Raw genomic sequence first — 23,804 nt, 5'->3', positions numbered from 1 at the left:
TCAATGACACTCGGACAAACCCTATTGATAGTCATGTACCATCATCGAACTTATGCTTGTCTGCGGTAGAAATTGAGTTTCATGCAAAATTTAAATTCTACAGATGAAAGCGTTCCTGAGATATGCTGTTAGTTAGGTTATGTAAACTATTAGTCAAATCCCATAGAGGGATATATCAATAGTCAAACATGACGTTGCGCATGTAGAAATAAAATAAATGAAAAATTTCAAATCCATAGCTCAATTCGTATTTGAAATATCTTGCGGGAAACAGGCTAGATGAGGAATTTTGCCAGCAGCTAAGCAAAATGTACACAATTTCAAGGTTATAGTCCTTGAGTTCATCATCATGAGTGTAGGCTTTGCTAAAGCTAAGCTAAAACTCATGAAAGGAGATGTATGATCATGAAACTTAAGATAAGTCTTGTCTATACAGGGTGTTCTTTTGAACTTCAAACTCATATTAAAAGGCTTGTAGCCCAAGTGTCAAAATTCTATAAACAGGAGTATATAGTACTATTGGGGGGGAAAAAAATAATTTTCAAATTTGCTCAAACTTTAAGTGCTCAACCCCAAGCCCCCTGGGGGGGGGGAATCCGTACCCAAAGCCAAAATTTTGAAATTGAAACTAATACCTTGTGACACCTCAAATTGAAGCTCATAAAAAAATGTATTTTGGTAAAAAAATTTAATTCGGCCAAGCCGTTTGGTATCAGCAGCCAATAATGTAATTTCGTACATTAGAATTAGTCTAAAAACTACTGTAATACTGCTAATAACACAGCACTATTACTTACTGAATGCAATTATATTGCCAAAAAGCAAAAGGTTTTGGGTAATATTAACATAATTACTAATTTCGCTATCAGTATTTGTAAGTAAACAGGATAGATAAGCAATTGTCTTATCATTCTTTTATCTTTCTTATCTACAGTACAGTTGGAGACTGGTTGTAAGCGGCTATCTCTGGTCATGTTTCAACACACCAAACATTTGGGAATGCAGTGTCATTTGTTTAGTGACAGTGGTAAGTGTTGTACGTTTTGCTTTTCTTCACAAGGAGAATGGTTTACAGCCTTCAAGAAAGAGTGGAGATTATTTTTATCTTTGGATCTGAGAATAAGTGTGCGAATAGAACCACTAACGCATTCAGCACACTACATCCTAGAAGGAATGTGTCACGTAGGTACATCATAGATTTAGTTACAACATTTACTATAAGTGGTTCAAGTTAATAACAAGAAAAGGTCTGGTAACGAGTTATCTCAAATTGAAGTGATTCATAACGTTGTTGAAAACCCTAATGCATCCCTTCCTAACTTGTTGTTGAAACTGGATTATCTGTTGGTTCCATTCATAAAGTGTTGAAAATTAACGTCAAAGTTTGTCATGAACTTAATGAAGATGATTATGACCGTTGGATTAAATTCTGTGAACAAATGAGTAAATGAGTGCAATCATTACTGGCAATGAAAATTTTGTGAAAAACATTTGCTTTAGTGATGAATGTACATTTTATGTTAACGGTTTTGTTAATAAACACAATTACCGATTTTGGTCAGACCAAAACATACATGTATTCGTTGAAGGGTCAATCCAATGGCCTGAAAAAATTAATGTTTGAGCAGGAATACTTGGTGACACTATTGTTGAACCTGTATTTATTGAAGGAAACCTAAATGGAGAATCGTACTTATATTTGCTAGAAAACACTATTGACCCTCTTATTGTGGAAACAGTTGAAAACCAGGTAAATGAAGTAGGATAGTTAAATTTGGATGCGGATATGTTTTATTTTCAACAAGATGGAGCTCCTCCACATTATGCTCATCCTGTGAGATAGTGGCTAGATGCACACTACCCGGATCACTGCATCGGTAGAAGAGGATCAATTGAGTGGCTGACAAGGTCTCCAGACTTAACAACCTTCAACTTTTTTTGTGGGGTATTTTGAAATCAGCAGTTTTTAAAAAACCCTTCCATTGGTGTTCAAGACTTGAAAAACAGGATCACTGCTGAGTGCAGAAGCTTAACAAGAGAAACTTTTAGAAAGGTTGGGCTAGAATTTGAAAATAGGTTACTTGTTTTCTTGAACAACAATGGCTACCAATTTGAACATTTGATTTGAAGTTGACAAAGGATTTACAACAGTATTCAGTGAGTCATTTTGTTGTTATTAGCAGTAGTACAGTAGTTTGTAGACTAATAATTGTTGTGTAAGCAATTACATTATTGGCTGCTGATACCAAACGGCTTGGCCGATTAAAATGTTTTTACCAAAATACACAATTTTTTATGAGCTTCAATTGGAGGTGTCACAAGGTATTAGTTGCCATTTACAAATTTTGGCTTTAGGTATGGGGGGGGGGGGAGTTGGAGTCATTTTTGAAAGATTTTCAAATATAAATGTAGGTCGACCTATACCTCATTTTCAAAGTCTGTGTATTTATGGGAGTCCAAAATGTCAAAAGTTGTAAGGTTTCACAGTTTTTTCACTTTTACATCATTAACAATTTTAGCAAATCTAAATTTTTAAAAGTTGCCACATAAGTATTTCTAAAAATATATTAAAGTTATACTTTTTAGCACATTTCCAATTTTGTTTAAAAAGTTCAAATTTAAGATATTTCATACTTAATCTAATCTAATCAAATATAAAAAATTAAAATAGCAAGTTATGTATTTCATTACACCTATCAATAGCTCTCTTAAAAACCATAATTTTGTGCAAAGTTTGTCTTTATATTGGATGGCTGAGAAATGGCACCAAAAATACCAATTGTTATGACGTTTTGTTGCATTACAGACCAATTAGTTATTCCACAAGACCAGTGTAAAGATGTTCTCTAATGCTTAGCCAAAAACTAATGGAGTGACATTCAGCAGCAATGAACTCAGATGTTGCTATATAGAAATGAAGTTATGCACCATTTCAGTTTTACACTGTTAATAGGCCTCTCGAGGAACTAAGCGTCATCCACCAAATGTAAAATTTTAATGTTTCAAACATCAACTTTCATTGAAAGTTATGTACAAACTATAATTAATTATATAATAGACAAGCTTAACAGCACTTTACTCCAGGAAAGCTGAACAGATGATCTACAGATCTGTGTATGTCTCTGTCACAGTGTATGTCAAATGCTATCCAAAATTAAACCTTTCGATCCGAACTTTTAAAACATTGAATATGGAACTCAATTATATTTCGGGCTGCTATTGCGTTATGGAGTTGATAGGTCAAACATCAATATTTACTTTCATCCCACTAATATTATAAATGCGAAAGTTTGAATTTTTGGATGTTTGGAGGTTTGTCCACGAATCACGCTGAAACTGCTATACGAATTGTGCTGAAATTTGGAACAGGTATAGCTTTTGGTCTGAATTAACACTTAGAGTGTTTTTTACCACCCATAACACATTCATTTCACCAAATAAAGTCGAATCCAAATTGAAAAATTAGTTTGTTTACATTTGAATGTTATGATATTGGAGTGTTTTACATTGGATCCGGCAGATTGCGCTACAACACGTAATATAAATTGAACTGATATTTGACAGCTGTTAACACTTTCAGCTGAAGTTCATCAAAGAGGCAGAAACATGTGTTTACATTTAAATTTTAGTAAATATTGAATTATTGTAAAGTGCTTAATCAGTAAAACCCAGAACAGCTACATGTACATTAGTGTAAAACTTTTTAACCTCCTACCACCAGATGCAGTTACCATTACTTTAAGGAATTTCAGAAGTTGTCTTGTGAAATGGCTGAAGCAGAAGGCTTTCTATTCAGTAGAAGAAATACTTTTACATGATTTAAGTGACCTTAAATTTTAATAATGCTATGTTTTAATTTTTAACATTTATTATTTATTGTTTTTATTGTTATCTGTTGTTTGTTAATTCTATTATTAATTTATTATTATTTATTTTAGCATTAAGTTTTAATTAATAATATATTTTGACTATTTTTTAATTGTATATTTATTTGCATTTCTCTATAGAGATGGTGTTCTTGACTGTTGATGTAATAGTACATTATTGTAAACCTTATCTGACTTTTTCAATGCATACAACATATGTGGGACGACAATAAATGATTCTTGATTCTTGAGTGTAATGCAGATTGCAAATACGAAGTTATTTAATTTTAAATTTAGATTGCGCCAATGATCAATAATCCATCTAATACAATAGAAATGCTATTTATACGCTGTTATAACAACTACCTTATTGTATAAAGCTGTGAATGTTTGCACATAACGTAATCTAATCTGGTTAGTTCCTTTAACATTGTGTATGGCCTTTTTAATGTAGTTATTGAAAAGCAAATGGAGATAACATTGCCCTAATACTTGAAGCATATACCCCTAACACATATTAAGTGATCGGTAAAAATATCAAAATCACTTAATCATCAAAATTTAACCTAAGTTAGATTCCGAAACCTACATATGAGACCATTGTTTTGGTTAGTGCAACAGCATAAATCAATTGTGGAACTGTAAATAGATTAGACCGGGGGTGAATTTAAATGACCATAACAGACCCATATTGACCGCAGCAAGTTTTTAGTTGTACGATACATTTTAGTCATTGGGATAAAAAGGCTAACTCTTATTGTTACTGAAGCCATCGAAGAACTTCAATAAATTATCATGGAATGTGGGAGGGAAATACTAATCTTATAAAAACTGTTGCACTTTATGACCAGGATCCCAAACCTCTGTTCTTTAAACTTAAATCTAAATTGGATCAGGAGATTGGAATAGCTTTGAGTGACTATCGATTATCTCTAGATTGTTTATTATGTCATAGAAAAAGAATACATAGATATATTGTCCAGTTTTTCAACAGAAAATTGTGTGCGAAGCTTCGGGTAACTGCTATTATGTTTTATAATTCTACATAACGGCTGGATCGGTGTTAAATGGTCCTTATGGTATAGATTTATGTATAGGCCTACACTTTTGTATATTTCTCTGTGAGTTTTATAGCTGTTAAAGAAATAACTCCTGGGCTGTCGCTAAGTGAAACTATTTCAGTTTTGGCTTTGGTGATGTCTGCACTGTTTCAAACGAACGTTCAGCACTTATTATACTCTCAGTGAAGTAGTGCATGATTATAATAGCCATCTCTTAGTCCTAAATTAAGAGTTAGATTTTTATGTAGTTTCACTTTTTTTGAAATTTCTATTTGAAGAAACTCTGAAATGAAAAATAAATAATATTGTAAACTAAGATGTATAAATCTACTATGAGGAATTTAGGTAACATTGAAATTTTTTACTCATTTTGTGTATGTTCTTAGTGAAGAAAAAAATGTTGTATATAATAATCGCCACTCCAAACACAAACTAGTATAATAACCATAATTTAAAATTAATTTTTTCCAGATCTTGACATTAAACAATCTAAAAGAAGGAATGACATTGATGTAAATAACTCTTTATGAATATACACATACAAGAAACAAAGCTGTGACAATAACTGTTACTCGTGAAAAGATTTACATTTTAATCTTAACAAAATTCATATGCTTGCATTTTTTTCCAAATTTTCTTCGTTTTAAATTGACTTGTAATATTTAAAATAAGATCTGTAACATTTGTCTATTTTTATAAAATAGTACTTGTATACAGCTGGGATATTACAATATTACATTGTATTTACAAATGAAATGTTTTATGTTTTGAATATAAACATTTATTGGAAAATTTACTTGAATTATGTCACCAATTTCAAAAGATATTGTCCTTTTTTCATTTTACCATAAAATAGACAATGGTTGTTAGAGAGAAAACGAAATAAATGGACGGGCAGTCGCCATAAATAAACTTTATTGATTATATACGACAAAACTGTTATGAAATAACGTAACAAACTTATGAAATAATATACTATGTACAACATAAAAAGTCTAGTGATATAATATATTTATCAGTCAGTCTTATCAATATATGAAAATGGCATATAATAACATCAACAGTGTAAAAACATTGCATAGGCACAAATATCAAGGCATGCAGAAACAAGCTCTTCCTGACGCTGCATGTGGAACTATAAGTAATCTAGTGTGTACCATATCATAGTTGTTGCTTTATCTTATTGTTCATGATTGATCTCAATAAAAATAAGATTGAGAAAACTATTTCTTTTGATACACTCAAAAATTATCCATGACCCAATTGTCTACTAAAACTAATGAAAATTTTATTAAAAGTTAGTAGGTATCAAGAAACTTAAAATATCCTCTATGCTATCTATATTTCCATATAATTATGTAAAAAGCCAACAACAACAACAACATACATAATTATGCATCTAAATGAAAACCGTTTGTATTGAGCATAACCAATTAAATGAAAACAAATTAAATTACCCAAATTTAATAGTTTTTAATAAATATTTATTCCACACTTATCAGTACTGTTAGTTGTGTGTATTTGATAGTCTACATTGACACTACTTGATCCTTTCTCTAAGTAATAAAATATTTATTAACTTGCTAAACTAATTTCTAATATATATAGTTTTAACAAAAGAGCACTTTCGTAGCTAATTTTAATATCTAATGTTTTTTATGTATTTAAAATTAAAAGGGAAATAAACAACTAAAATGTATAATTATTAAAAGCTACTTCTCATGGAGCTAGTAACTGTTTACAATAAGAAAATAACATTTCTGTGTTTGTTTTATCAAAAAAGACTAAGCAGTTTAAAACTAATCCCTGATAGTGAAATATATGATGCTGTTTTTCATTAAGAAATTTAAATACCAACTCAAAATATTTTGTTCAATTAATTCAGCAACTTTAATTTTGATCAATTAATTAACCTTAAACATTTTAGTCTTTAAAATAATAATCAGCAAAACGAGTAAATATTGGAATTGTTTTCAGGTGTCTAGTAATACGAGGTAGTCAAAAAGTTACTAAATTATTTTCTGTATTCAAGTGGTAGTTCATAGAAGAAGAAATTCTTACGATTTACGATTGGCAGCACAGGCCTTAGTTGTTTCCTTCCATTACTCCTGTTAAAAGCTACACCTTTTTTCTGAAAAAGGGCTGTTTTAAATGTCATTTTAAGAGCAATGAACCAATATCAGATCTGGTGTTCTAAATTAGAAACCACCATCTGAGATTCGTAAGGTACTGAAAAAAGCATACATAGAAAATGTGGTGATAAAAAGGCAGTGCAGAGTGGCATAATCATTTTCATAAATGTCGTACAAACATTGAAGATAACTGAGTATTCCTTCAATTCTATTGTAGATTACAATGTTGATAGCATTAGAGAAATTGTATGTATGAACAGCTGAAAAATTATCAATACTTTTGAAGTAATTTCATTGATTGCCATCTTGGAATTTAACAACATGGTCATAGCATTCTTTATAAAGATTTGAACATGCATAGGTTGTCACACACCATAGTTTTAAAGATGTATTTACTAAATATGTTCAGAGACATGATTGAAGCAGTTCATAACTGATGAACACGAAAGTTTTTTGAAGTCAATTGTGGCATAATAAAATGAGAAGACAATGATTTTTATACACCTTTTCAAAACCAATTAAAGACATTTTAAAACATGAATGATAACATTTGATTGGAGTAAAGGAAAGAAGTGGAAAAACACTTGATAATTTCAACACCAATGGTACCTACCAACTGTAAGAAGATAAATTTCCCCTTCTGAGAACCATTGCTCGATTTTAGGAAACAATTGTGGAGACATTTTTTACTGCACCCAACATGTACCAGGTCACTGGCCCACTGTAGAACACTAAGCTCAAACAAAAATAATCACAGACATGTATAAATTTTACTCCTTAATTTCCATTTAAAAAGAAATCTCTAAGGAAGAACTAATAAAATAATATTTACAGATTTAAGTTGATTATTGAAACCTATATAATTATAATCTATAGACATTTTAATGCATAAAATACGTTTCTTAGCATCTGATTTTAACTTAAAACTAAAAAGCTAATATTCAATAAATCATACACCAAGACTTAAAACATAACCCTTAATTTTTAGATCAGTCTTGAATGGCTAATGCCATTTCATTAAGCAACATCATGTATCAGTTTATCACAAACACGGATGTGTTCATTGTGAAATAATTTTTAAATATGTTTCATGGTCACATAAAATACCGTACATATTTCTATCCTCTTCAATAATGTATACTGATCATATATAAGTCTAATTTTAACTAAAAATAACATATGATCTGTAACAATAAAAGAATCAATCGGCAAAACAATAATTATATTTTGTATTTAAATAATTTAATGTACCAGATATGCAATAATGATCAGCCTCTGTTTTGAAAAAACTGTTTTGTAATAGTATAGCAAAATGTTATTTCATTTGGACACATAGATATGTGATAAATTGAGACACAGTTTATGTACTAATGTGTTATTTGACTACCTGTGTAAGATAGAAGCCACAGAGTGAATGATTACTAAGCAAAAAATACACGTAACAGTTATGATATACAGATATATACAAGATATATAAGTGCAACGAACAACAACAACCGGAAAGTGCAAGGCCACAGAGGGAAAGCTACTGGAGATATTTTCACCAATTTACAACAATTACGCAAGCTACTACGAACAATACTAGAAACTAGTGTATGAGTCTCAACCCAAAACCATACTAGTTATAATAAATTGTAAGCAAAAACATTAATAATAAAATAAAACAAAACTATGACAACAACAAGATTTCATCAATCACAACTTGAAACAAATCGAGTAACTAATTACAAAATTCCCACTCTGCAATTCGTGCAAGTCCCACCTCGTCGACTGGTCTTCGAGACCCAATTCTCCCATGCGGCTATTTACATCTTTATAAGATAAATTTGAAACATTTTTAACAAATCCATCACTCGAATCTCGATAGTGTTGAAATGCGACATTGCCGCAAGACAAGATTGCATCAGCCCATTCTATACAACAAACGCAGCCTTTCTTCTTATCAAGTACTCAGGAGTCTGTCATTATTGGAGACGATCATCAATTACACTCAGTAATTGACAATTGTGACAGCAAACTAAGATATGACTGCAGTTCTGTCACTGTCAATTGCATACTACAATAATGACACCCTGATCATCACTCATTATTTTAATGCTAAATTGAGTTTTCTACATTGCGAAAGTTTCGCTTCAGTCTCATGATCCGGCTCCCTGGCCTACCACCTAAACTTATGTATTAAAATATAATATTCAGTCTTATAGTTGGCTTTTAAATACGGAAAAATATAACAATATTGACACTTATACTAAAAGTACATCCTGTGGTCCCTTACAGTTAGATTTTGTTCCTTAGGCACTATTGCAGCTATTATTATGTGTGTCTGAGTCAAGCTGCTTTCTAGAAATCATTAGTTCAGGTACGGTTGAGGCTACATTTTATTTTAACCCAATAAAAAATGATACTGAAATATTTTAGTGTTTCAAGTAAACTTTATTTTTACTTTTTAGGTTTTTACTATAACTTGAATTGTAATACAAAAGAAAAATATACAAATTTAAAAGCACAACATTATAGTATCAATCTTTGAAATATTGCGGTTGTTTTTAAGAAGTATTATTTCAGGATTAAGTGTTATAAAACCAATATGTGATATATTTTATTGATAATTCAAAACTAAATCATTCAAAAACTGCTGTAAAATCCTATACTGAAACAAAATTTTAAACTGCTCTTTAATGTTTTGGTTGTGAGAGGTAATACAGATGTTTGCTCAATTAAGCTTAATTTTAAAATAATTTAATGTAATTTAAAGAAAATGTGTAGTGTAGGTTGTTGCAATGGTAAATGAAATGTTAGAAAGCAACCTGGCTTGATTGACTTATACACTACTAGAGCACAGAACAGAATGTGATTACAACTATGTTATCGACTAACTATTGTATCACAAGGTGAGGTAGGTTGAAGTACACTGAGTATATACATATTACTGTGGTAACAATATCCTGCAGTCTACTGTACTTTGATGAACAGCTAATATTACAAACATAAAGTATCTTAAAAGTGGTTCTGTAAAAAAAAGTCAAGTACACGGTTTTAACAAATAAGATTTAAAACTAATTGCTTGTAAATAATAAATAATGTACAGTTAATTAAATGTCATCCTTAGTGTATATAAAATATTGGCATGAAATATGACAACATTGGTACAATCAGTACAAAAGTAAGAATTGTCTTTTGGCATGAATCTTTACCTATTCAACTTAATTTAGCAAAGAGGATAATTAAGAACTATGAAAAATATAAATTACACATACCATATTAATGCGGAATAAGAGTAATGAGTCAACTTGTAAAACAAACAGAAATTCAAGAAAATTAAATGCAAAGAACACAATGAGGTAGTAGTAGTCATAACAAAAAAATAAAATCAACAAAACTGTAACAAATATATTGTTTGATAAAATCTCCAAAACCTAACACAATAATGTATCTTGCAGTCTTAAGTGAAATGGCAGTCTTATATCGAGATGCTGTGTAGTGTGTTCTCTTGACTGAAAGAAAGAAATGCATTTCCAACACTTGTTCTGACTTGCTGAATGCTGTAAGAGTTTAATCCAGACATGTGTGGGTAACAGTGCTGGGTTATCAAACATTACAGATTGCCAAACAAGGAAATACTTAGTGGAATTAAATATGTTACGTTTATATATTATTTTCATAAATTGTTATTCAACGATTTATTGATTGACTTAATTGTATTTTTAAACAAATTAAGAGAAGCTGAATAAAAATGTAATTAGAAGTTTTTAATATTTATGTTTCGTAGTGTTGGAAAATGTTCACTTCTGAATTTCAGTGATCACTCGTAATTGTAGAACAAATCGAGTTATTGAGCTAGACATCACAGTGTAAGGCTTACAACAATTAGGTTATTTCCATTAGAGCAAAAGTTTCGAAACCATTGAAAATGTTATTGTTGCTGAGAATGCGACAACTAGTCAAGCCATTGTAAATTCAGCTCATTTTAAGTTTATGTCTTACCCCTTGTTTCAACATTACATTAAATGTTTTTGAGCTGTCTTACAATGTTTTCTTAGTTTTTTCTAATAACCTGAGTTATGTTTAGTTTAAAAGACACTGCCCATATTTTGTCCATATTGTACTAAGGTTAATCTAAATAAAATGTTTTTAGGTTTAATTAATTTAAAAAATTAACATTCTTTACTACTTATTTTACTCTCAGACCCTAAAAAGGTTTGCTACATTGTTTTATAACACCAGGTAGGAAATCGGTTCATTCCACTCTAAAACAATGTGCAAACATTTTTTTTTTTATTGGGTGTAAAAGTGTGTTGAAACTGTTTTAAGTAAATGATATCCTAGAAATTAAAGGTAGCGAAGGTAAGGCAGTGACAAATATTTCAATGGTTTACTAACTGATCTGTCTAAGGCTAGGTTCAGTCCCGGGAATCCATGTGTGTATCTGAACCTGTGGTGAGCATGGCAGTGGCGGCAGCCTGGCTCATGGGAGGCATGATCACTCGCGATGCAGGTTCAGGCTTGCGGGCCATGGAAAGGTCCTCTACACGGTCCTCTTCCTGTTCCGCCGGAGGTGGAGGGGACGGGGTCATGCTATTCCGGTGAGCGTAGTGTATCAGTGAGGGGCTGGGGGACCTTCCATTGTTGCCGGGACTGGACGACGAGTGGTTGCTTGTGTTACTCTGTTGGTTGTTCACCGAGGCTGCTGCTTCCCTGTCAGTTTCGTTGTTGCGAGGTTCGAGTGTGTGATGTAAGAAGCCCTGGTCCATGTTATTGTTGTAGCCCCCACCGCCGGCACCCCCACTACCTTCTTCTTCCCCTCCACTGAACATCATGCTACCGCTGCCTGCAAAACCGTAAGGAAAGCCTGGTCCACCGTTCCCAATAGAACTTCTTCTAAAGGGCCTGCCTGATGTTATGCCTAGTTTCTTAACTTTGTCGTAGAGTGTTCTAGAAGGCACACCGTATTTCCTTGCCGCTTGTAGAGCACTCATCCCAGTTCTAACAGCTTCAATCGCAGACATTATGTCATTCCTTGTGTATTGCTTGTATCGCTTCCATTCCGGTTTCTGAGTCGGTACGTAAGTTGCTATTCCTGAAGACACTCCTCCAGCTGTCAACAAAAAATATGATCTAGAATTTTTGTAATAAAATTTAAACAGGGTTTGAGAAATTTTGCTGTTTTACTATTGTAGTAATGTGTACATTTGCGTTTTACCAGCTTTAACATAAACTGTATTGGAATAAAGAGTGTTGATGTTATTTGGCATTATTTAAAATACATTACAATCTTGAAATTGATTAATAAAAAAAAAACAAATATTATATATAAATATAAAGAGCATAAAATCAACATAATAATTTTTCTGTGTCCTAGAAATGTTATCAATTTTTAAACATCAATAACTATAAATTATTATTAGATAATGCTCTCAAATGGGGTGCATTGTTCAAACGTATCCATCTAGCATGGGTGCCCCCACTCTTTTCTGGAACAACTGCCTGTATGCTCTGAACTCGAGCATACCTTAATTCTTTGTAATTGTTTAGTTGAAGAGATAAAATATTGTCATATCTAATTTCAATTATTTACTACAGCATTTTGTCAACTAAATGTATTTTTCAGATGAAATCCTCTATAAAATTTAGAGTTAAACCTTATTTGGGCTTAAAGATATAGACTAAAATCAACAAGTCAACTTACCTTTATTCTCCCCATATGCAGATTGTGGAGAAGAAGATGGAATCATCATTCTATTGGCCTGTAATAAAGCAAAACAAGTTGATTAAATTGAATTTAAGTTTGAAATTTATAAAAATGAGCTTAATAAAGAAATAAATATTTCCAAACAGTAAGTACTGGAGCTTTGATATTGGTTTTATTTTACAAGTGAATGTCAGAAATTCCATTCTTATTTCAAGCATTGCATTTTGTTCCTAAAAGTTATGCAAGATCTGCTTGTTTCACCTACTTCCAATCCATTCTAAGGTATTGTCTCATACGATGGGGTAATTGCAGTGGGATAAATTAAATTTTAACCACTCAAAAAAAGATGTAAGAATAATTTCTAATATCCTATATACTAAGTACATAAACCAGGACAGCTAAGACATTCAAATGATAGGCAAGTGTAATTGTGATATTTAAAACTCACCATATATACTATATATATATATTATATTACCTCCATACCTTGTTAAAAATAATTTTCCCATTTTGAATTTGTTTCAGGTAGGAATTTAAATATACTGAAAATTATTGAAAATAATGGTTTTATTTATGAAATACTAAATAACACATAAACTAAACAAATTTTGATTCTAATTATTGTAAAGTTATGAAAATGATCAACATACCCTTTCACTTGATTCGTCGTCAATAAATCCAATGTCCGTATATGGTGAAGGTGTATCTTCTGAGGGTTCCGTTTTCATGCTCTGGAACAATAGAACAATAATAACATTTAATTAATGTTATTTACTTGAACTCATTGACGTATCTAGAGTAAAGGTTTTGGGGACAGTCGGATGAACCGTGAATTATATTTCTAATCATTAGTTCTACAGTCTGCCATAGTGTGTGAAAAAATGCTGTTTTGCTGATGTTTTTGTAGGAATATAATTAAATTTTAATTTATTTACTTTTTACTGAATTATACTTAAATGTATAAAAGAAATATAAAAAATTTCAATCTTAAGGAACAGAACAAGTTGAAAAAATGAATATCATGAAACAAGAAAGTCTTAACTCGTGTTCCCAAAAACTCTAACTTTTAGGAAAACATGAGGAAACCAAATAAAATATATTTACAAATTATTAAACTAAACATTACCAACTCAAAGGTCAACCAAACCCTACTGTTAAGACAATTAATGAGGAATACAATCAATCAGAAGCACACATCCAAGCATAATATTGGAATATTTTTTCCCTCAAAAAATTAATTTAAATAGCCAAAAATGAAATTAATTAATGATGGAGCCCTTCTAGCTCTATTCAGGAACAATATTCCAAAACTTGAATTGCTACAATAGGTGAGTGATTAAATACAGAATCCAAAAACAATTAACTCAAGTCTTAAAAAAAATAATTCCACACAAAAATTTAGAAAATAAAAACTAAATATATACTGGGGACCAATCATAGCATATAACAATACCCACTTTATCACAATGGCCACTAGCCAACAAATCACCCCTCCTCCTCCACCTAAGATCAGTAGGCAGCTGTTTGTTTAACAATGCACTGACAAACTCATATACATACATATACATACTCTGAGCAAAATTTAAATCTAAATAAGGGAAGGCTTTATCAAAACTACTAAACTTTAAGGTATCTGATAAAAAATGTAAACAATCTCGGAAAAGCAAACAATTAACATTAGGTATTGTACATGACCTTTTTTTTAATAAGAGTTCTACAATAAAAAATATGTATTTATTATTCTAACAATGGAAATGTTGCTTAAATAAAATCCTTCACACATTATTCAATGGATCTTGGACATAGATTAACCCTAGAAGTGGCGATGCTAAACTTCCACAGTGGCAAGCTCTTTTTGGCCACTTTCCAGAGTATTTTTTTAAAATTCACCAAAAATATATTTTTTTACTCTAACCTAGTCATGTTGCATACTGAATTCTTCGGAAAGAGTTGAATTTTCATATTATGACAAAATAAAATGATTTCTTGAAACCTGAATTGGACTTATCATGTGAAAAACCAAAAGATTTTGATTGACCAGACTAAAAATTGTAACTTTGACACTTTGTAAAAAATAATAAACACATAGTTACAGAAAATCTATTATATACAAAAGGTAGAAACAATAATCACCTACAAATAACAAAGGAAAAAGTTTGAAAATTATAAAAAAATAAATTTTAAAATTTTAAAAATTAAAAATTTTTTGCAAAATACCAAAAAAAGTTATTTTGCTGAAACTGCTAAAAAAACAACCTAAATGCTGTAGAATCTTTGCATACTATATTTTACTTTGAAGAGAAAGAGTTTTTCTACAGATCTACCAGATCAGTTTATTACAGTAAATTATTATTTTTAGTTTTTTGTTTGTGATCAAACTTGAAAATGAAATTCGGTACCAGGAAACAGTGAATAAACAAACTAACACAAGATTGTAAAAACAATGCCAAATTTATTACAAACCAAAAAGATAGACAATGTTATAATAATAAAGAAAATATATAGCTATATGTACAAGCCAAGAGAAACGAAACAGTCACGTAGGCCTACTCAGCTAGTTTTGCCACAGACCGCGGGAGAAAACTTAGGATTATTTCAGTTAGTACCATTGATTATTTCATCGTGATGTTGATGATACTACATGAAATGTATTTGAAATTTAGTGGTGAACGCAACTTTGCAAACTAGGCGTAAAAATAATTATCGGTTGCCTAGCAATAAGCGGCAATGTGAAGCGACTTCTAAGACGTCGCTTGCCACGTCACGGCGGCGTAAATAGAACGTCTCAGACGTCGCTTGCCACTTAGAGGGTTAAAACATTACACTCTTGCCACAGTATCTCTACTCTTCCTGATATTAAATTAAACTTAAACAACAAAATTCATTGAACAATGGTTAAAATCATAGGTTAAATGAAAATAAAACTTTTAGTTAATTCAACATTCCTAAATTGTAAAATTTTTAATTTCCAATTTTGTGTATATTCTTTTCTACACAACCCAAAAAATGTGAAACTATATTTAAACATTTTATAATAAAAAATGAAAAAAATAAATAGTGACAAACAGGTATGAATGAATAAATTTAATTTTAAAGTTAAAATAAATAAAATAACCAATACCATCATATCATTATACTACAATAATAATCATTGTACTATCATAGTTTATGACTAGTAGGAAATTTACTTTTAAGAATCACTTCTCTGGAAGCTGAAACATCTTTGCGGAGCTGCCCAACATCACACAATGACCTGTAGCACGCTTTATTATAAAATATAAAACGTGTTTTCATATATTATGAGACAGGCCCTATACTTGCAATGATTACACATTTTAGTACTGTCTAAAAAAAATAACAATTCTTATCGTTAGCCAAATTTGAACAAAGATACTCTTGAATACACAAACACATGTAAACAGAGTTAATCAAAAACACATAAAAATTATGGTTTACTAAATAAGGTTTAGAGATCAAAAATTATAACCAACGTTATGTGAAGCCAAGGATATAAATATGTATTTTTTATATGATACTTAAACATGACACAGTTACATCATAATTTACCAATATGCAGATGCAAAAGAGTAATTAAAGAATTATGGTATTTACATATTTTGTTACCAAAAATTAAAAAAAAATAATGAAGCATAATAGTATTAAATTTTTGCTTCGTTCCATGAAAAAAATAGCTAACTGTGATATTACAATGGTTTAGTGATTAATTTTTCCCTGAACTTGTGCAATTTTATATTATTATGAATCAACCCAGTTAAAATAATGACATGATAAATTTGACTAACAATTACTCATAAATGGTAGTTTAATAACAAATATATTTAATCATTAGATAGAATAATAGATTTGTTAATTTTAAAGGTATAATTTAAACAAATATACTCTAAAATAACTATTTTAAAATAACTTATACATAGACAATTTTATAAATTAAAATAACTATTTTTTAAATTTAGTATCTAAAAAAATATTAGAGTTGGACGCATTGAGAATATTTTTATTATTAAAAAATTATTTATTAGCTTGTTATAAATCATTCATGACTGTGTTCAATAAATAATTGCACTACAATTGAACCATCTCAAGCATATTTATATTACAGAACATGTGGAATAACTAGTAGAGCCTAGGGTTGGCGGCAAGGGTGCCCATGTACACACCTTCTCCTAGAGCAAGAGCCCGCGACGCCCAGACATTCGTTATTTCATAAAAGCTGACAACTTGTCAGTATACGAGTACTATACAGGTATAAACGTACCTCGAGTATGGAGCCTGGGTTGCGGTGGCTTCGGCAGGTAACAGGTAGTAAAGGTGAGTGAAATCACAGTTTAAATTCGTAATAGTGTAAAGCTCAGTTTTTATACATTTCAACATTAAACAACGATAGAAAGCTGCATGTGCGATGCCGGACACTTAGTATAGTTCCAACCCCCTGCCAGACACCCCTAAAGTACGATTAATAAAAATAGTACTTTCGTCATATTATAAAACCTGAAATTTATATATGTTATTAGGGGAACTATAAAAAATTTGTTTTTCTCAGTTCCCAGACACTTTCTATGGTTCCTTCATGCAGGCAGACACCTCAAAAGTTACTGTAGGTGCGAGCGCGAGAGATATACATACAAGCGGGTGCGAGTGAGATAGTACGTAATGTCTACGGCGATCTTTTACTGCGCATCAGCTGTCTTATACTCCGAACGTTTGTTTGAATACATAGTAGTGTGAACGGTTAAGACAGCTGATGTGCAGTAAAAGATCGCCGTAGACATTACGTACTATCTCACTCGCACCCGCTTGTACGTATATCTCTCGCGCTCGCACCTACAGTAACTTTTGAGGTGTCTGGCTGCATGAAGGAACCATAGAAAGTGTCTGGGAACTGAGAAAACATCTTTTTATAGTTCCCCTAATAACATATATAAATTTCAGGTTTTATAATATGACGAAAGTACTATTTTTATTAATCGTACTTTAGGGGTGTCTGGCAGGGGGTTGGAACTATACTAAGTGTCCGGCATCGCACATGCAGCTTTCTATTGTTGTTTAATGTTGAAATTTATAAAAACTGAGCTTTACACTATTACGAATTTAAACTGTGATTTCACTCACCTTTACTACCTGTTACCTGCCGAAGCCACCGCGAACCAGGCTCCATACTCGAGGTACGTTTATACCTGTATAGTACTCGTATACTGACAAGTTGTCAGCTTTTATGAAATAACGAATGTCTGGGCGTCGCGGGCTCTTAGACTATCCCACTCAGCAGCTTGCCCCTGTTCTTTTCACCCCCTCACCCCATCGAACAGCTGTGATTATTAGATTTATTGCACCATATAAACAGACATTTATTGTTATAAATAAGGCTAAAATAATGTGAAAATATTCATTTTTTATATACAGTACAAGTTAGATTGCCATCACACGTTGTTGTTGTTAGTTAGTTTAGGGATCCTCGGTCAAACTTCTTATTAGTTACGAACACTAGTGTAATAAAAATGTTTTATTGTTAAAAATTTGAGGACTTCAAATGGAAAATTTTAGTGTAGTCTGAAAATTATGTTTTGTAAACATTATTTCCGCAGTGATTCATTGGAGGAAGGGAAAGTAAATTGTATATTATCAATGTATCAATATTTTTTTAGAAGTACGCGACGCACACATGCAATCACTTATTGACCTAATGGTGAAATTTGACCCTATTTAGAATTCTATATTGCCACATATTATCTATGTTTGTGGTACTGTAAACAATGAGACCTGACAAGAGGAGGATTATCTCCAGACATAATGCAGATAACATGGCATTAAACTCATTTAATCGAACAGCACAGTACCTTTCAATAATTTACAATAGGTCAGAAATTTAGAAATAAATTATGCCTAATTTTTTACCTTGAACTTCTTAATTACAAGGTCTTTTTGAGAGTTTCCGTTATTGTGAAGCATGAGAAATAGTGGGTGTAACCAAATGATCTTTGTATTGATGTTACAGAAGGTCAAGAGGCATTGAGCTGCTTCAGTGGTGGGAGGGTTGTGCTGTTTATCTTAAACTTATAAAAAGACAAATATATGTACAAGGGATCTTCCCAAAATCGAGTCATCAATATAAAGTAAACTCAAGATCGAGGGCGGGGTCTAGGTTAAACATGTTGTTAGGTCAAACATATTTAAACAATTTTCAAGTCTGTATTTTGCTTGGGAATAATTTTTTGTGATAGGTTTCTGTAGGTGGCAAAATTTAGCAAATGTTACTTGCCAAATTCCGATATTCTGTGTGTTATGAAACAACTTGCCGATTTATAGTTTGTATTATTTTGGCACCATTTTAAAACATTAGACAGGAGTTTTACTATATCATGATCTACAATGTTGTTAAGACACCTAACATGTGGTCTAGTGATGTTTCAGCAAAAAATTTAGCAGATACGAAAGTTGAGTAATAAAAATTGGGTTATGTTAGTGTTAATTAAGTGGAAGGCCTAATTATGTTAGCAATAATACTTATTAGGTATGTTGGGCAATTGTAAAATTATCCTAATTAAAACTTAAGCATTATTTTTGGGGAATGCACCTATATATATCAACATTGGCTAAAGGAAAAATTTAATCTTCTTATTTTTACATGTAATTTCAAAACCTACGACTTTGGATTTGACGCATATTAGATAAGTAAACCCTAACCGTCGTACCTTTAATAACATACTTAAAATGGAATTTCTTCATTTTTCCAACACATTTTAAGACGGAATAATAAACATTTTGCTTTTTCCTTCAAGCAATATACAGAACGTGCATCCCTAGCTCTCAGTATACAAATCATTGACAGAAGCGACCATCCATCTGTTATTTCACTTTTCTCTGCGATTTGGTAACAGGTCTACTGAACAGAGTTGTGACTGACTGATGATGGTATGACCTGGGAGTAAAAGAAATCAATTGTGTGAAGTCCTCAAACAACTCATTAGAAGCCTGTCAAGAGTTAGAGAGATATCAGGTGGCAGAATTTGATATTGAGGAACTAGTTCAGACATATAATCTAGTCAGTTTTTGGTAATACATTGAATCTAATCTTTGTAGTAAAGTAGTGTAATATCGTCTTACAAGAAAAATAATGATACCTTTTCAATGTCGCGAGGAGATCCGTTGGTGTGGTTGCGCTCGGTTTCAGGATGGCAGATGAGGCTCATGGGCTGGCTGGAATCTGCCTGTCCTTGACCCAGCACTGTTCGGAGTATGGGTGTATCTCCGCCTCGACTCATCAGGAGACTTGACAACTTCTTGCGGCGGAGTGGTGGCATGTCCATGGCAGCTTCATAGCAGCTATTGAGCACTGCCGCAGCATGAGTGTGGGAGGGTGGGGGTGCAGTCAGTGGTATCCCTGGCATCCCCCACATTGGCAGACGACCTCCTGTCCCCACTCTCTCCATTACAGGCGACTTGCCGTACAGGTATGGCACCTTCGGGAACCCTTGGTTGTGAATACCTACAGAACCAACTTTGAATGAGCTGTGAAGATTCTTCTCCATTAAATTTACGATATTATTATTATATAAACAAATACTCCCACAAACTCTAAAATACGACTTCAATAAAAATAATTAAAAACTTGTTACCAAGGTGCAATAAAATGTATTGTTTATTTCCAAAACAAACAGCTCTCTGGTTTGGGTACTACCCCAGTTACCGGTAGTTCTCATTTATTGGGACTTATAAAGTTAGGTTTGTATTGACCATAATTTATAAACTAGTATGGCGAACTACATAACGTTCGGTGCTGTAAGATATAAAAATATATGAAGTATCTTTATTTTATGCTCCAAATCCCTTATATTCATTATGAGCAGTTGATCTCAAGCAAAATTACATACTTTCCTTTCAATGCCACTGATTCTATAACAAAATACATCATTTTCTAAAACCTCTATGAGTCTCTACTAAAGTTAAATTAGTAAAGTTTTCATATATAATTGCATACTTTAATCTACTTAAGAACACAAAATTTGTAGAGGAATAGATAAAAAAAGTCTAATGTCTCATCATTTTTGAATATTTTAAATTGTGAAAAATGTAAACTTTTGTTGTATCACAGATTTGTAGTTAAATTTGTACAATTGATATGGTTATATGACTACTCCATTTTGATTTAAATTAGGATTTTGACATGAATTGCCCGTACCAGTGGAATGAGGTGGAGAGGAGTTGTTAACGCTGCTGCTGTGAGGCACAGGTTGTGATGTAGGTGCAGAGGACGTAGTTATGGTGTTCGGGTCATCCTCCATCAACTTGACCCCGTCATTGACTCCATCTCCTAGACCCTTGACTTTAAGAGCCTCTGCGACTTTGAGCATACCAGGCAACTGATCCTGAGCCACATTGACTTCACCACGGTACATGTACTCGAGGATGTTTTTGATCTCGGTGTACTTCACGTCTTTGAGGATGACAATGGGGTGGCGGCACTGCTGGTCCATAAACAGCGTCTGCAAGTCCCCATTTTGAGATTATAGCACGTACATTAGTGTAATTGATGATACAGGGAGGGTGCAGAACAAGACAATTTCATCACTGTAATTACTGGCTTCAGATTCTAAAATTACAATGTTAAATCATGAATATTCCAGATTTTACAATGATTGTAAACTATTGCAATAATAACTAGGCCATTCATTAATTATTAGTGATACTTTGTATGAAAATACAACTTTAACTATAGTTGATTCTATATTCAACATCCAGTACAGGTCCTATGAGAGATAGCCATGCTAATACCTTTATTGGGAACATCATTTTTAGTGTCACGTGGGTGGTGTCAGCTGCCCTTGTGACCTACATGAAGGCACTAGAGATTGTAAATATTTAGTGTGTTTAATAAATGTGTTCATTTAAGTAATATTTGTCTGTGACGTTTTTTATTATTAAACAAGGTAATAAAAATATATCTGTTACAAAAGTATAATAGGAAACTTTGATGAACACTTTTTAGTTAAGATTGTAATAGGAAACAATATATATTTTCAGGACAGCTAGTATCGCAGCTAGCAGATTGTCTTAAATAACAAGGATGATAAGCGATCCGTAGTGCACGCTGAATGTGGAATCGAGTATAGTAAGAATAAAAAAATGTCACAGACCCTACTTATAATCTACATACCCTATTCTGCCCATAACTTGAAATATAACATTTTAAAGGAATAAAAACACCTGCATGATTACTGCTGTGAAAACTGTTGATTTACTGTGTAAATCAGTAGAACAAGATTCACTATAATACAAGAAACTTATAAAAGCTTGACTTACCACCAATTAGACTAGAAAAACTAAGAAAAGTCACATTTATACGGAAATAAAACTTTTTAATAAATTGCCAGAAGGAGCTTGGTTAGTAAGTACTAATAGGTTTAAGTCTGTAATTAATGGCTGGTTAAAACAAAAAGCATTTTATTGTGTCATTGAATACTTTGCCTGTGATACTAATGATATAAGTTTTTAGACACGTTTCATCCTTTCGTTGTTTTTTATTCTCTTGTTATTGTTATTTGTTTTTATTTGTAATGTTCTTTTTGTTAATTATTTATTAATTTATTATCCTTGTTAAATAGTCTATTTTATTAATATTTTAAACTTTAGAGTGGTTGTACAAAATAACATGTGTACTGTGTTTAAAGACTAATAAATATCTTGATTCTTGATTCACATTCAGATTCAGAGGGGAGGGGTGGAATTTTCATTTGCTAGCAACTACTCTGATCCAACAATGATATAAATAATAAATGGTTCCAGGTTGATGTATTTCTAACTAAAATAAGCTAAGGTTTAAAGAGGATTATGTGCATCTATATTATTTCTAAAGTCTTCAAAATGTTTCATAATACAGCAAGTTTTAATTGGAAAAGACAAAAGTATACAAATAGCAGGCATAATAGCTTTGTTCCTAATTTAACCTCTCAAATTTCAGAAAGTTATTCTCTTAAAATCAGAGGTCACATATGTAAGTCAATTATGTACGGTTAAAATTTTTCATGTTATTCTACAGATTTGTATTTTGGTGTCATTTTTATAATGCATTATAAATTTTATAAATACAACAGTGGAAATAAAAATTACAATTATATAATAATTTTAGCTACAAATCTTAATTTAGCTATATAAAAGTTTCTACAAATTAGTTTGCTCTAAGTAGTGAAGTGATAGCTTGGAATGGAAATAGGTCTACCTCAAAATAGGAGGAGCAAGCAGCCAGCACCATCTTGTGGCACTTGACGGAAGCACCTCCTTCGCATGCCAGGGTCACGTCGGTAAATGCCTCGGTTTGTAGCAGCTGATCGAACACGGTCAGCAGGTTACTGCGGTGGTTGTTCCATCGCAGACAGTACTGCTGTGAAGCTGCCATTTGGATTGTTGTATTATCTAATGTACTAGTCAGTCTTATGTTTCTCTCAAATTGCCCTCCGTGATCTGAAAAGGAAACAACAAATTGTGAACAATTCATCATGATTGAGTACATTTTAATATATTATGTGTACTTTCAATATTCAGTATGTGAAGGAAACAGAATTTTTCTAAACATTTACCATCGTTTAGTGATACAAAAAATCATTAACACTGAACTTTTGTATCACTAAACGATGACAAAAGTCAAGTTGCTTATATGGAAATCTACACTAATCAAAACATAATAATATTTTTAACAACTAAATAGAATTTGAGAAACTAAAATCTAAGTTTCTGAAGAGTTATGGATTTGTGATGAGTTTCCATTTATAATGTGTTTTTTTAAAACTTCAGCTCCATGTTAAAAGTGAAGCCTCTGCCAGCAAATAGGTCTGCCATGTCCTCTTACCTATAAAGTTATCAGATCTGTTTGATAGAGCTTAGTAAGCTCACTGTGACATAGACCATTGATAATTTAAACTAGTTTACAAGGTTTGTTGTAACACTTAATATCTGAATAATTACTTGACTTTATTACTTCTTCTTGCATCCACAATAGAGAAGAAGTATGTCTCGTACCTTTGGTTTTCATTAGGAATATATT

General features: G+C 31.9%; 1 protein-coding gene across 1 annotated transcript in view; it reads right to left on the bottom strand.

The window, feature by feature from the left end:
• Nucleotides 1-5,825: 5,825 nt before the first annotated feature.
• LOC124357660 overlaps nucleotides 5,826-23,804 on the bottom strand; it is a 30,600-nt gene continuing 12,621 nt past the window's right edge. Inside the window, exons 2-7 of the mRNA XM_046809638.1 lie at nucleotides 22,983-23,224; nucleotides 20,946-21,249; nucleotides 19,888-20,252; nucleotides 13,399-13,479; nucleotides 12,746-12,803; nucleotides 5,826-12,154 (exon numbers count right to left, since the gene is read on the bottom strand). Coding sequence (XP_046665594.1) covers nucleotides 11,460-12,154; nucleotides 12,746-12,803; nucleotides 13,399-13,479; nucleotides 19,888-20,252; nucleotides 20,946-21,249; nucleotides 22,983-23,159 — 1,680 coding nt within the window. The 5' untranslated portion in view covers nucleotides 23,160-23,224 and the 3' untranslated portion in view covers nucleotides 5,826-11,459. The remainder of the gene's footprint in view (nucleotides 12,155-12,745; nucleotides 12,804-13,398; nucleotides 13,480-19,887; nucleotides 20,253-20,945; nucleotides 21,250-22,982; nucleotides 23,225-23,804) is intronic.

The sequence above is a fragment of the Homalodisca vitripennis genome, chromosome 3 (assembly GCF_021130785.1).
Source record: "Homalodisca vitripennis isolate AUS2020 chromosome 3, UT_GWSS_2.1, whole genome shotgun sequence".
NCBI classification, from domain to species: Eukaryota; Metazoa; Arthropoda; class Insecta; order Hemiptera; family Cicadellidae; genus Homalodisca; species Homalodisca vitripennis.
The sequence above is the reverse complement of the archived record's forward strand: the minus strand, read 5'-3'. Positions and strand labels throughout refer to the sequence as shown.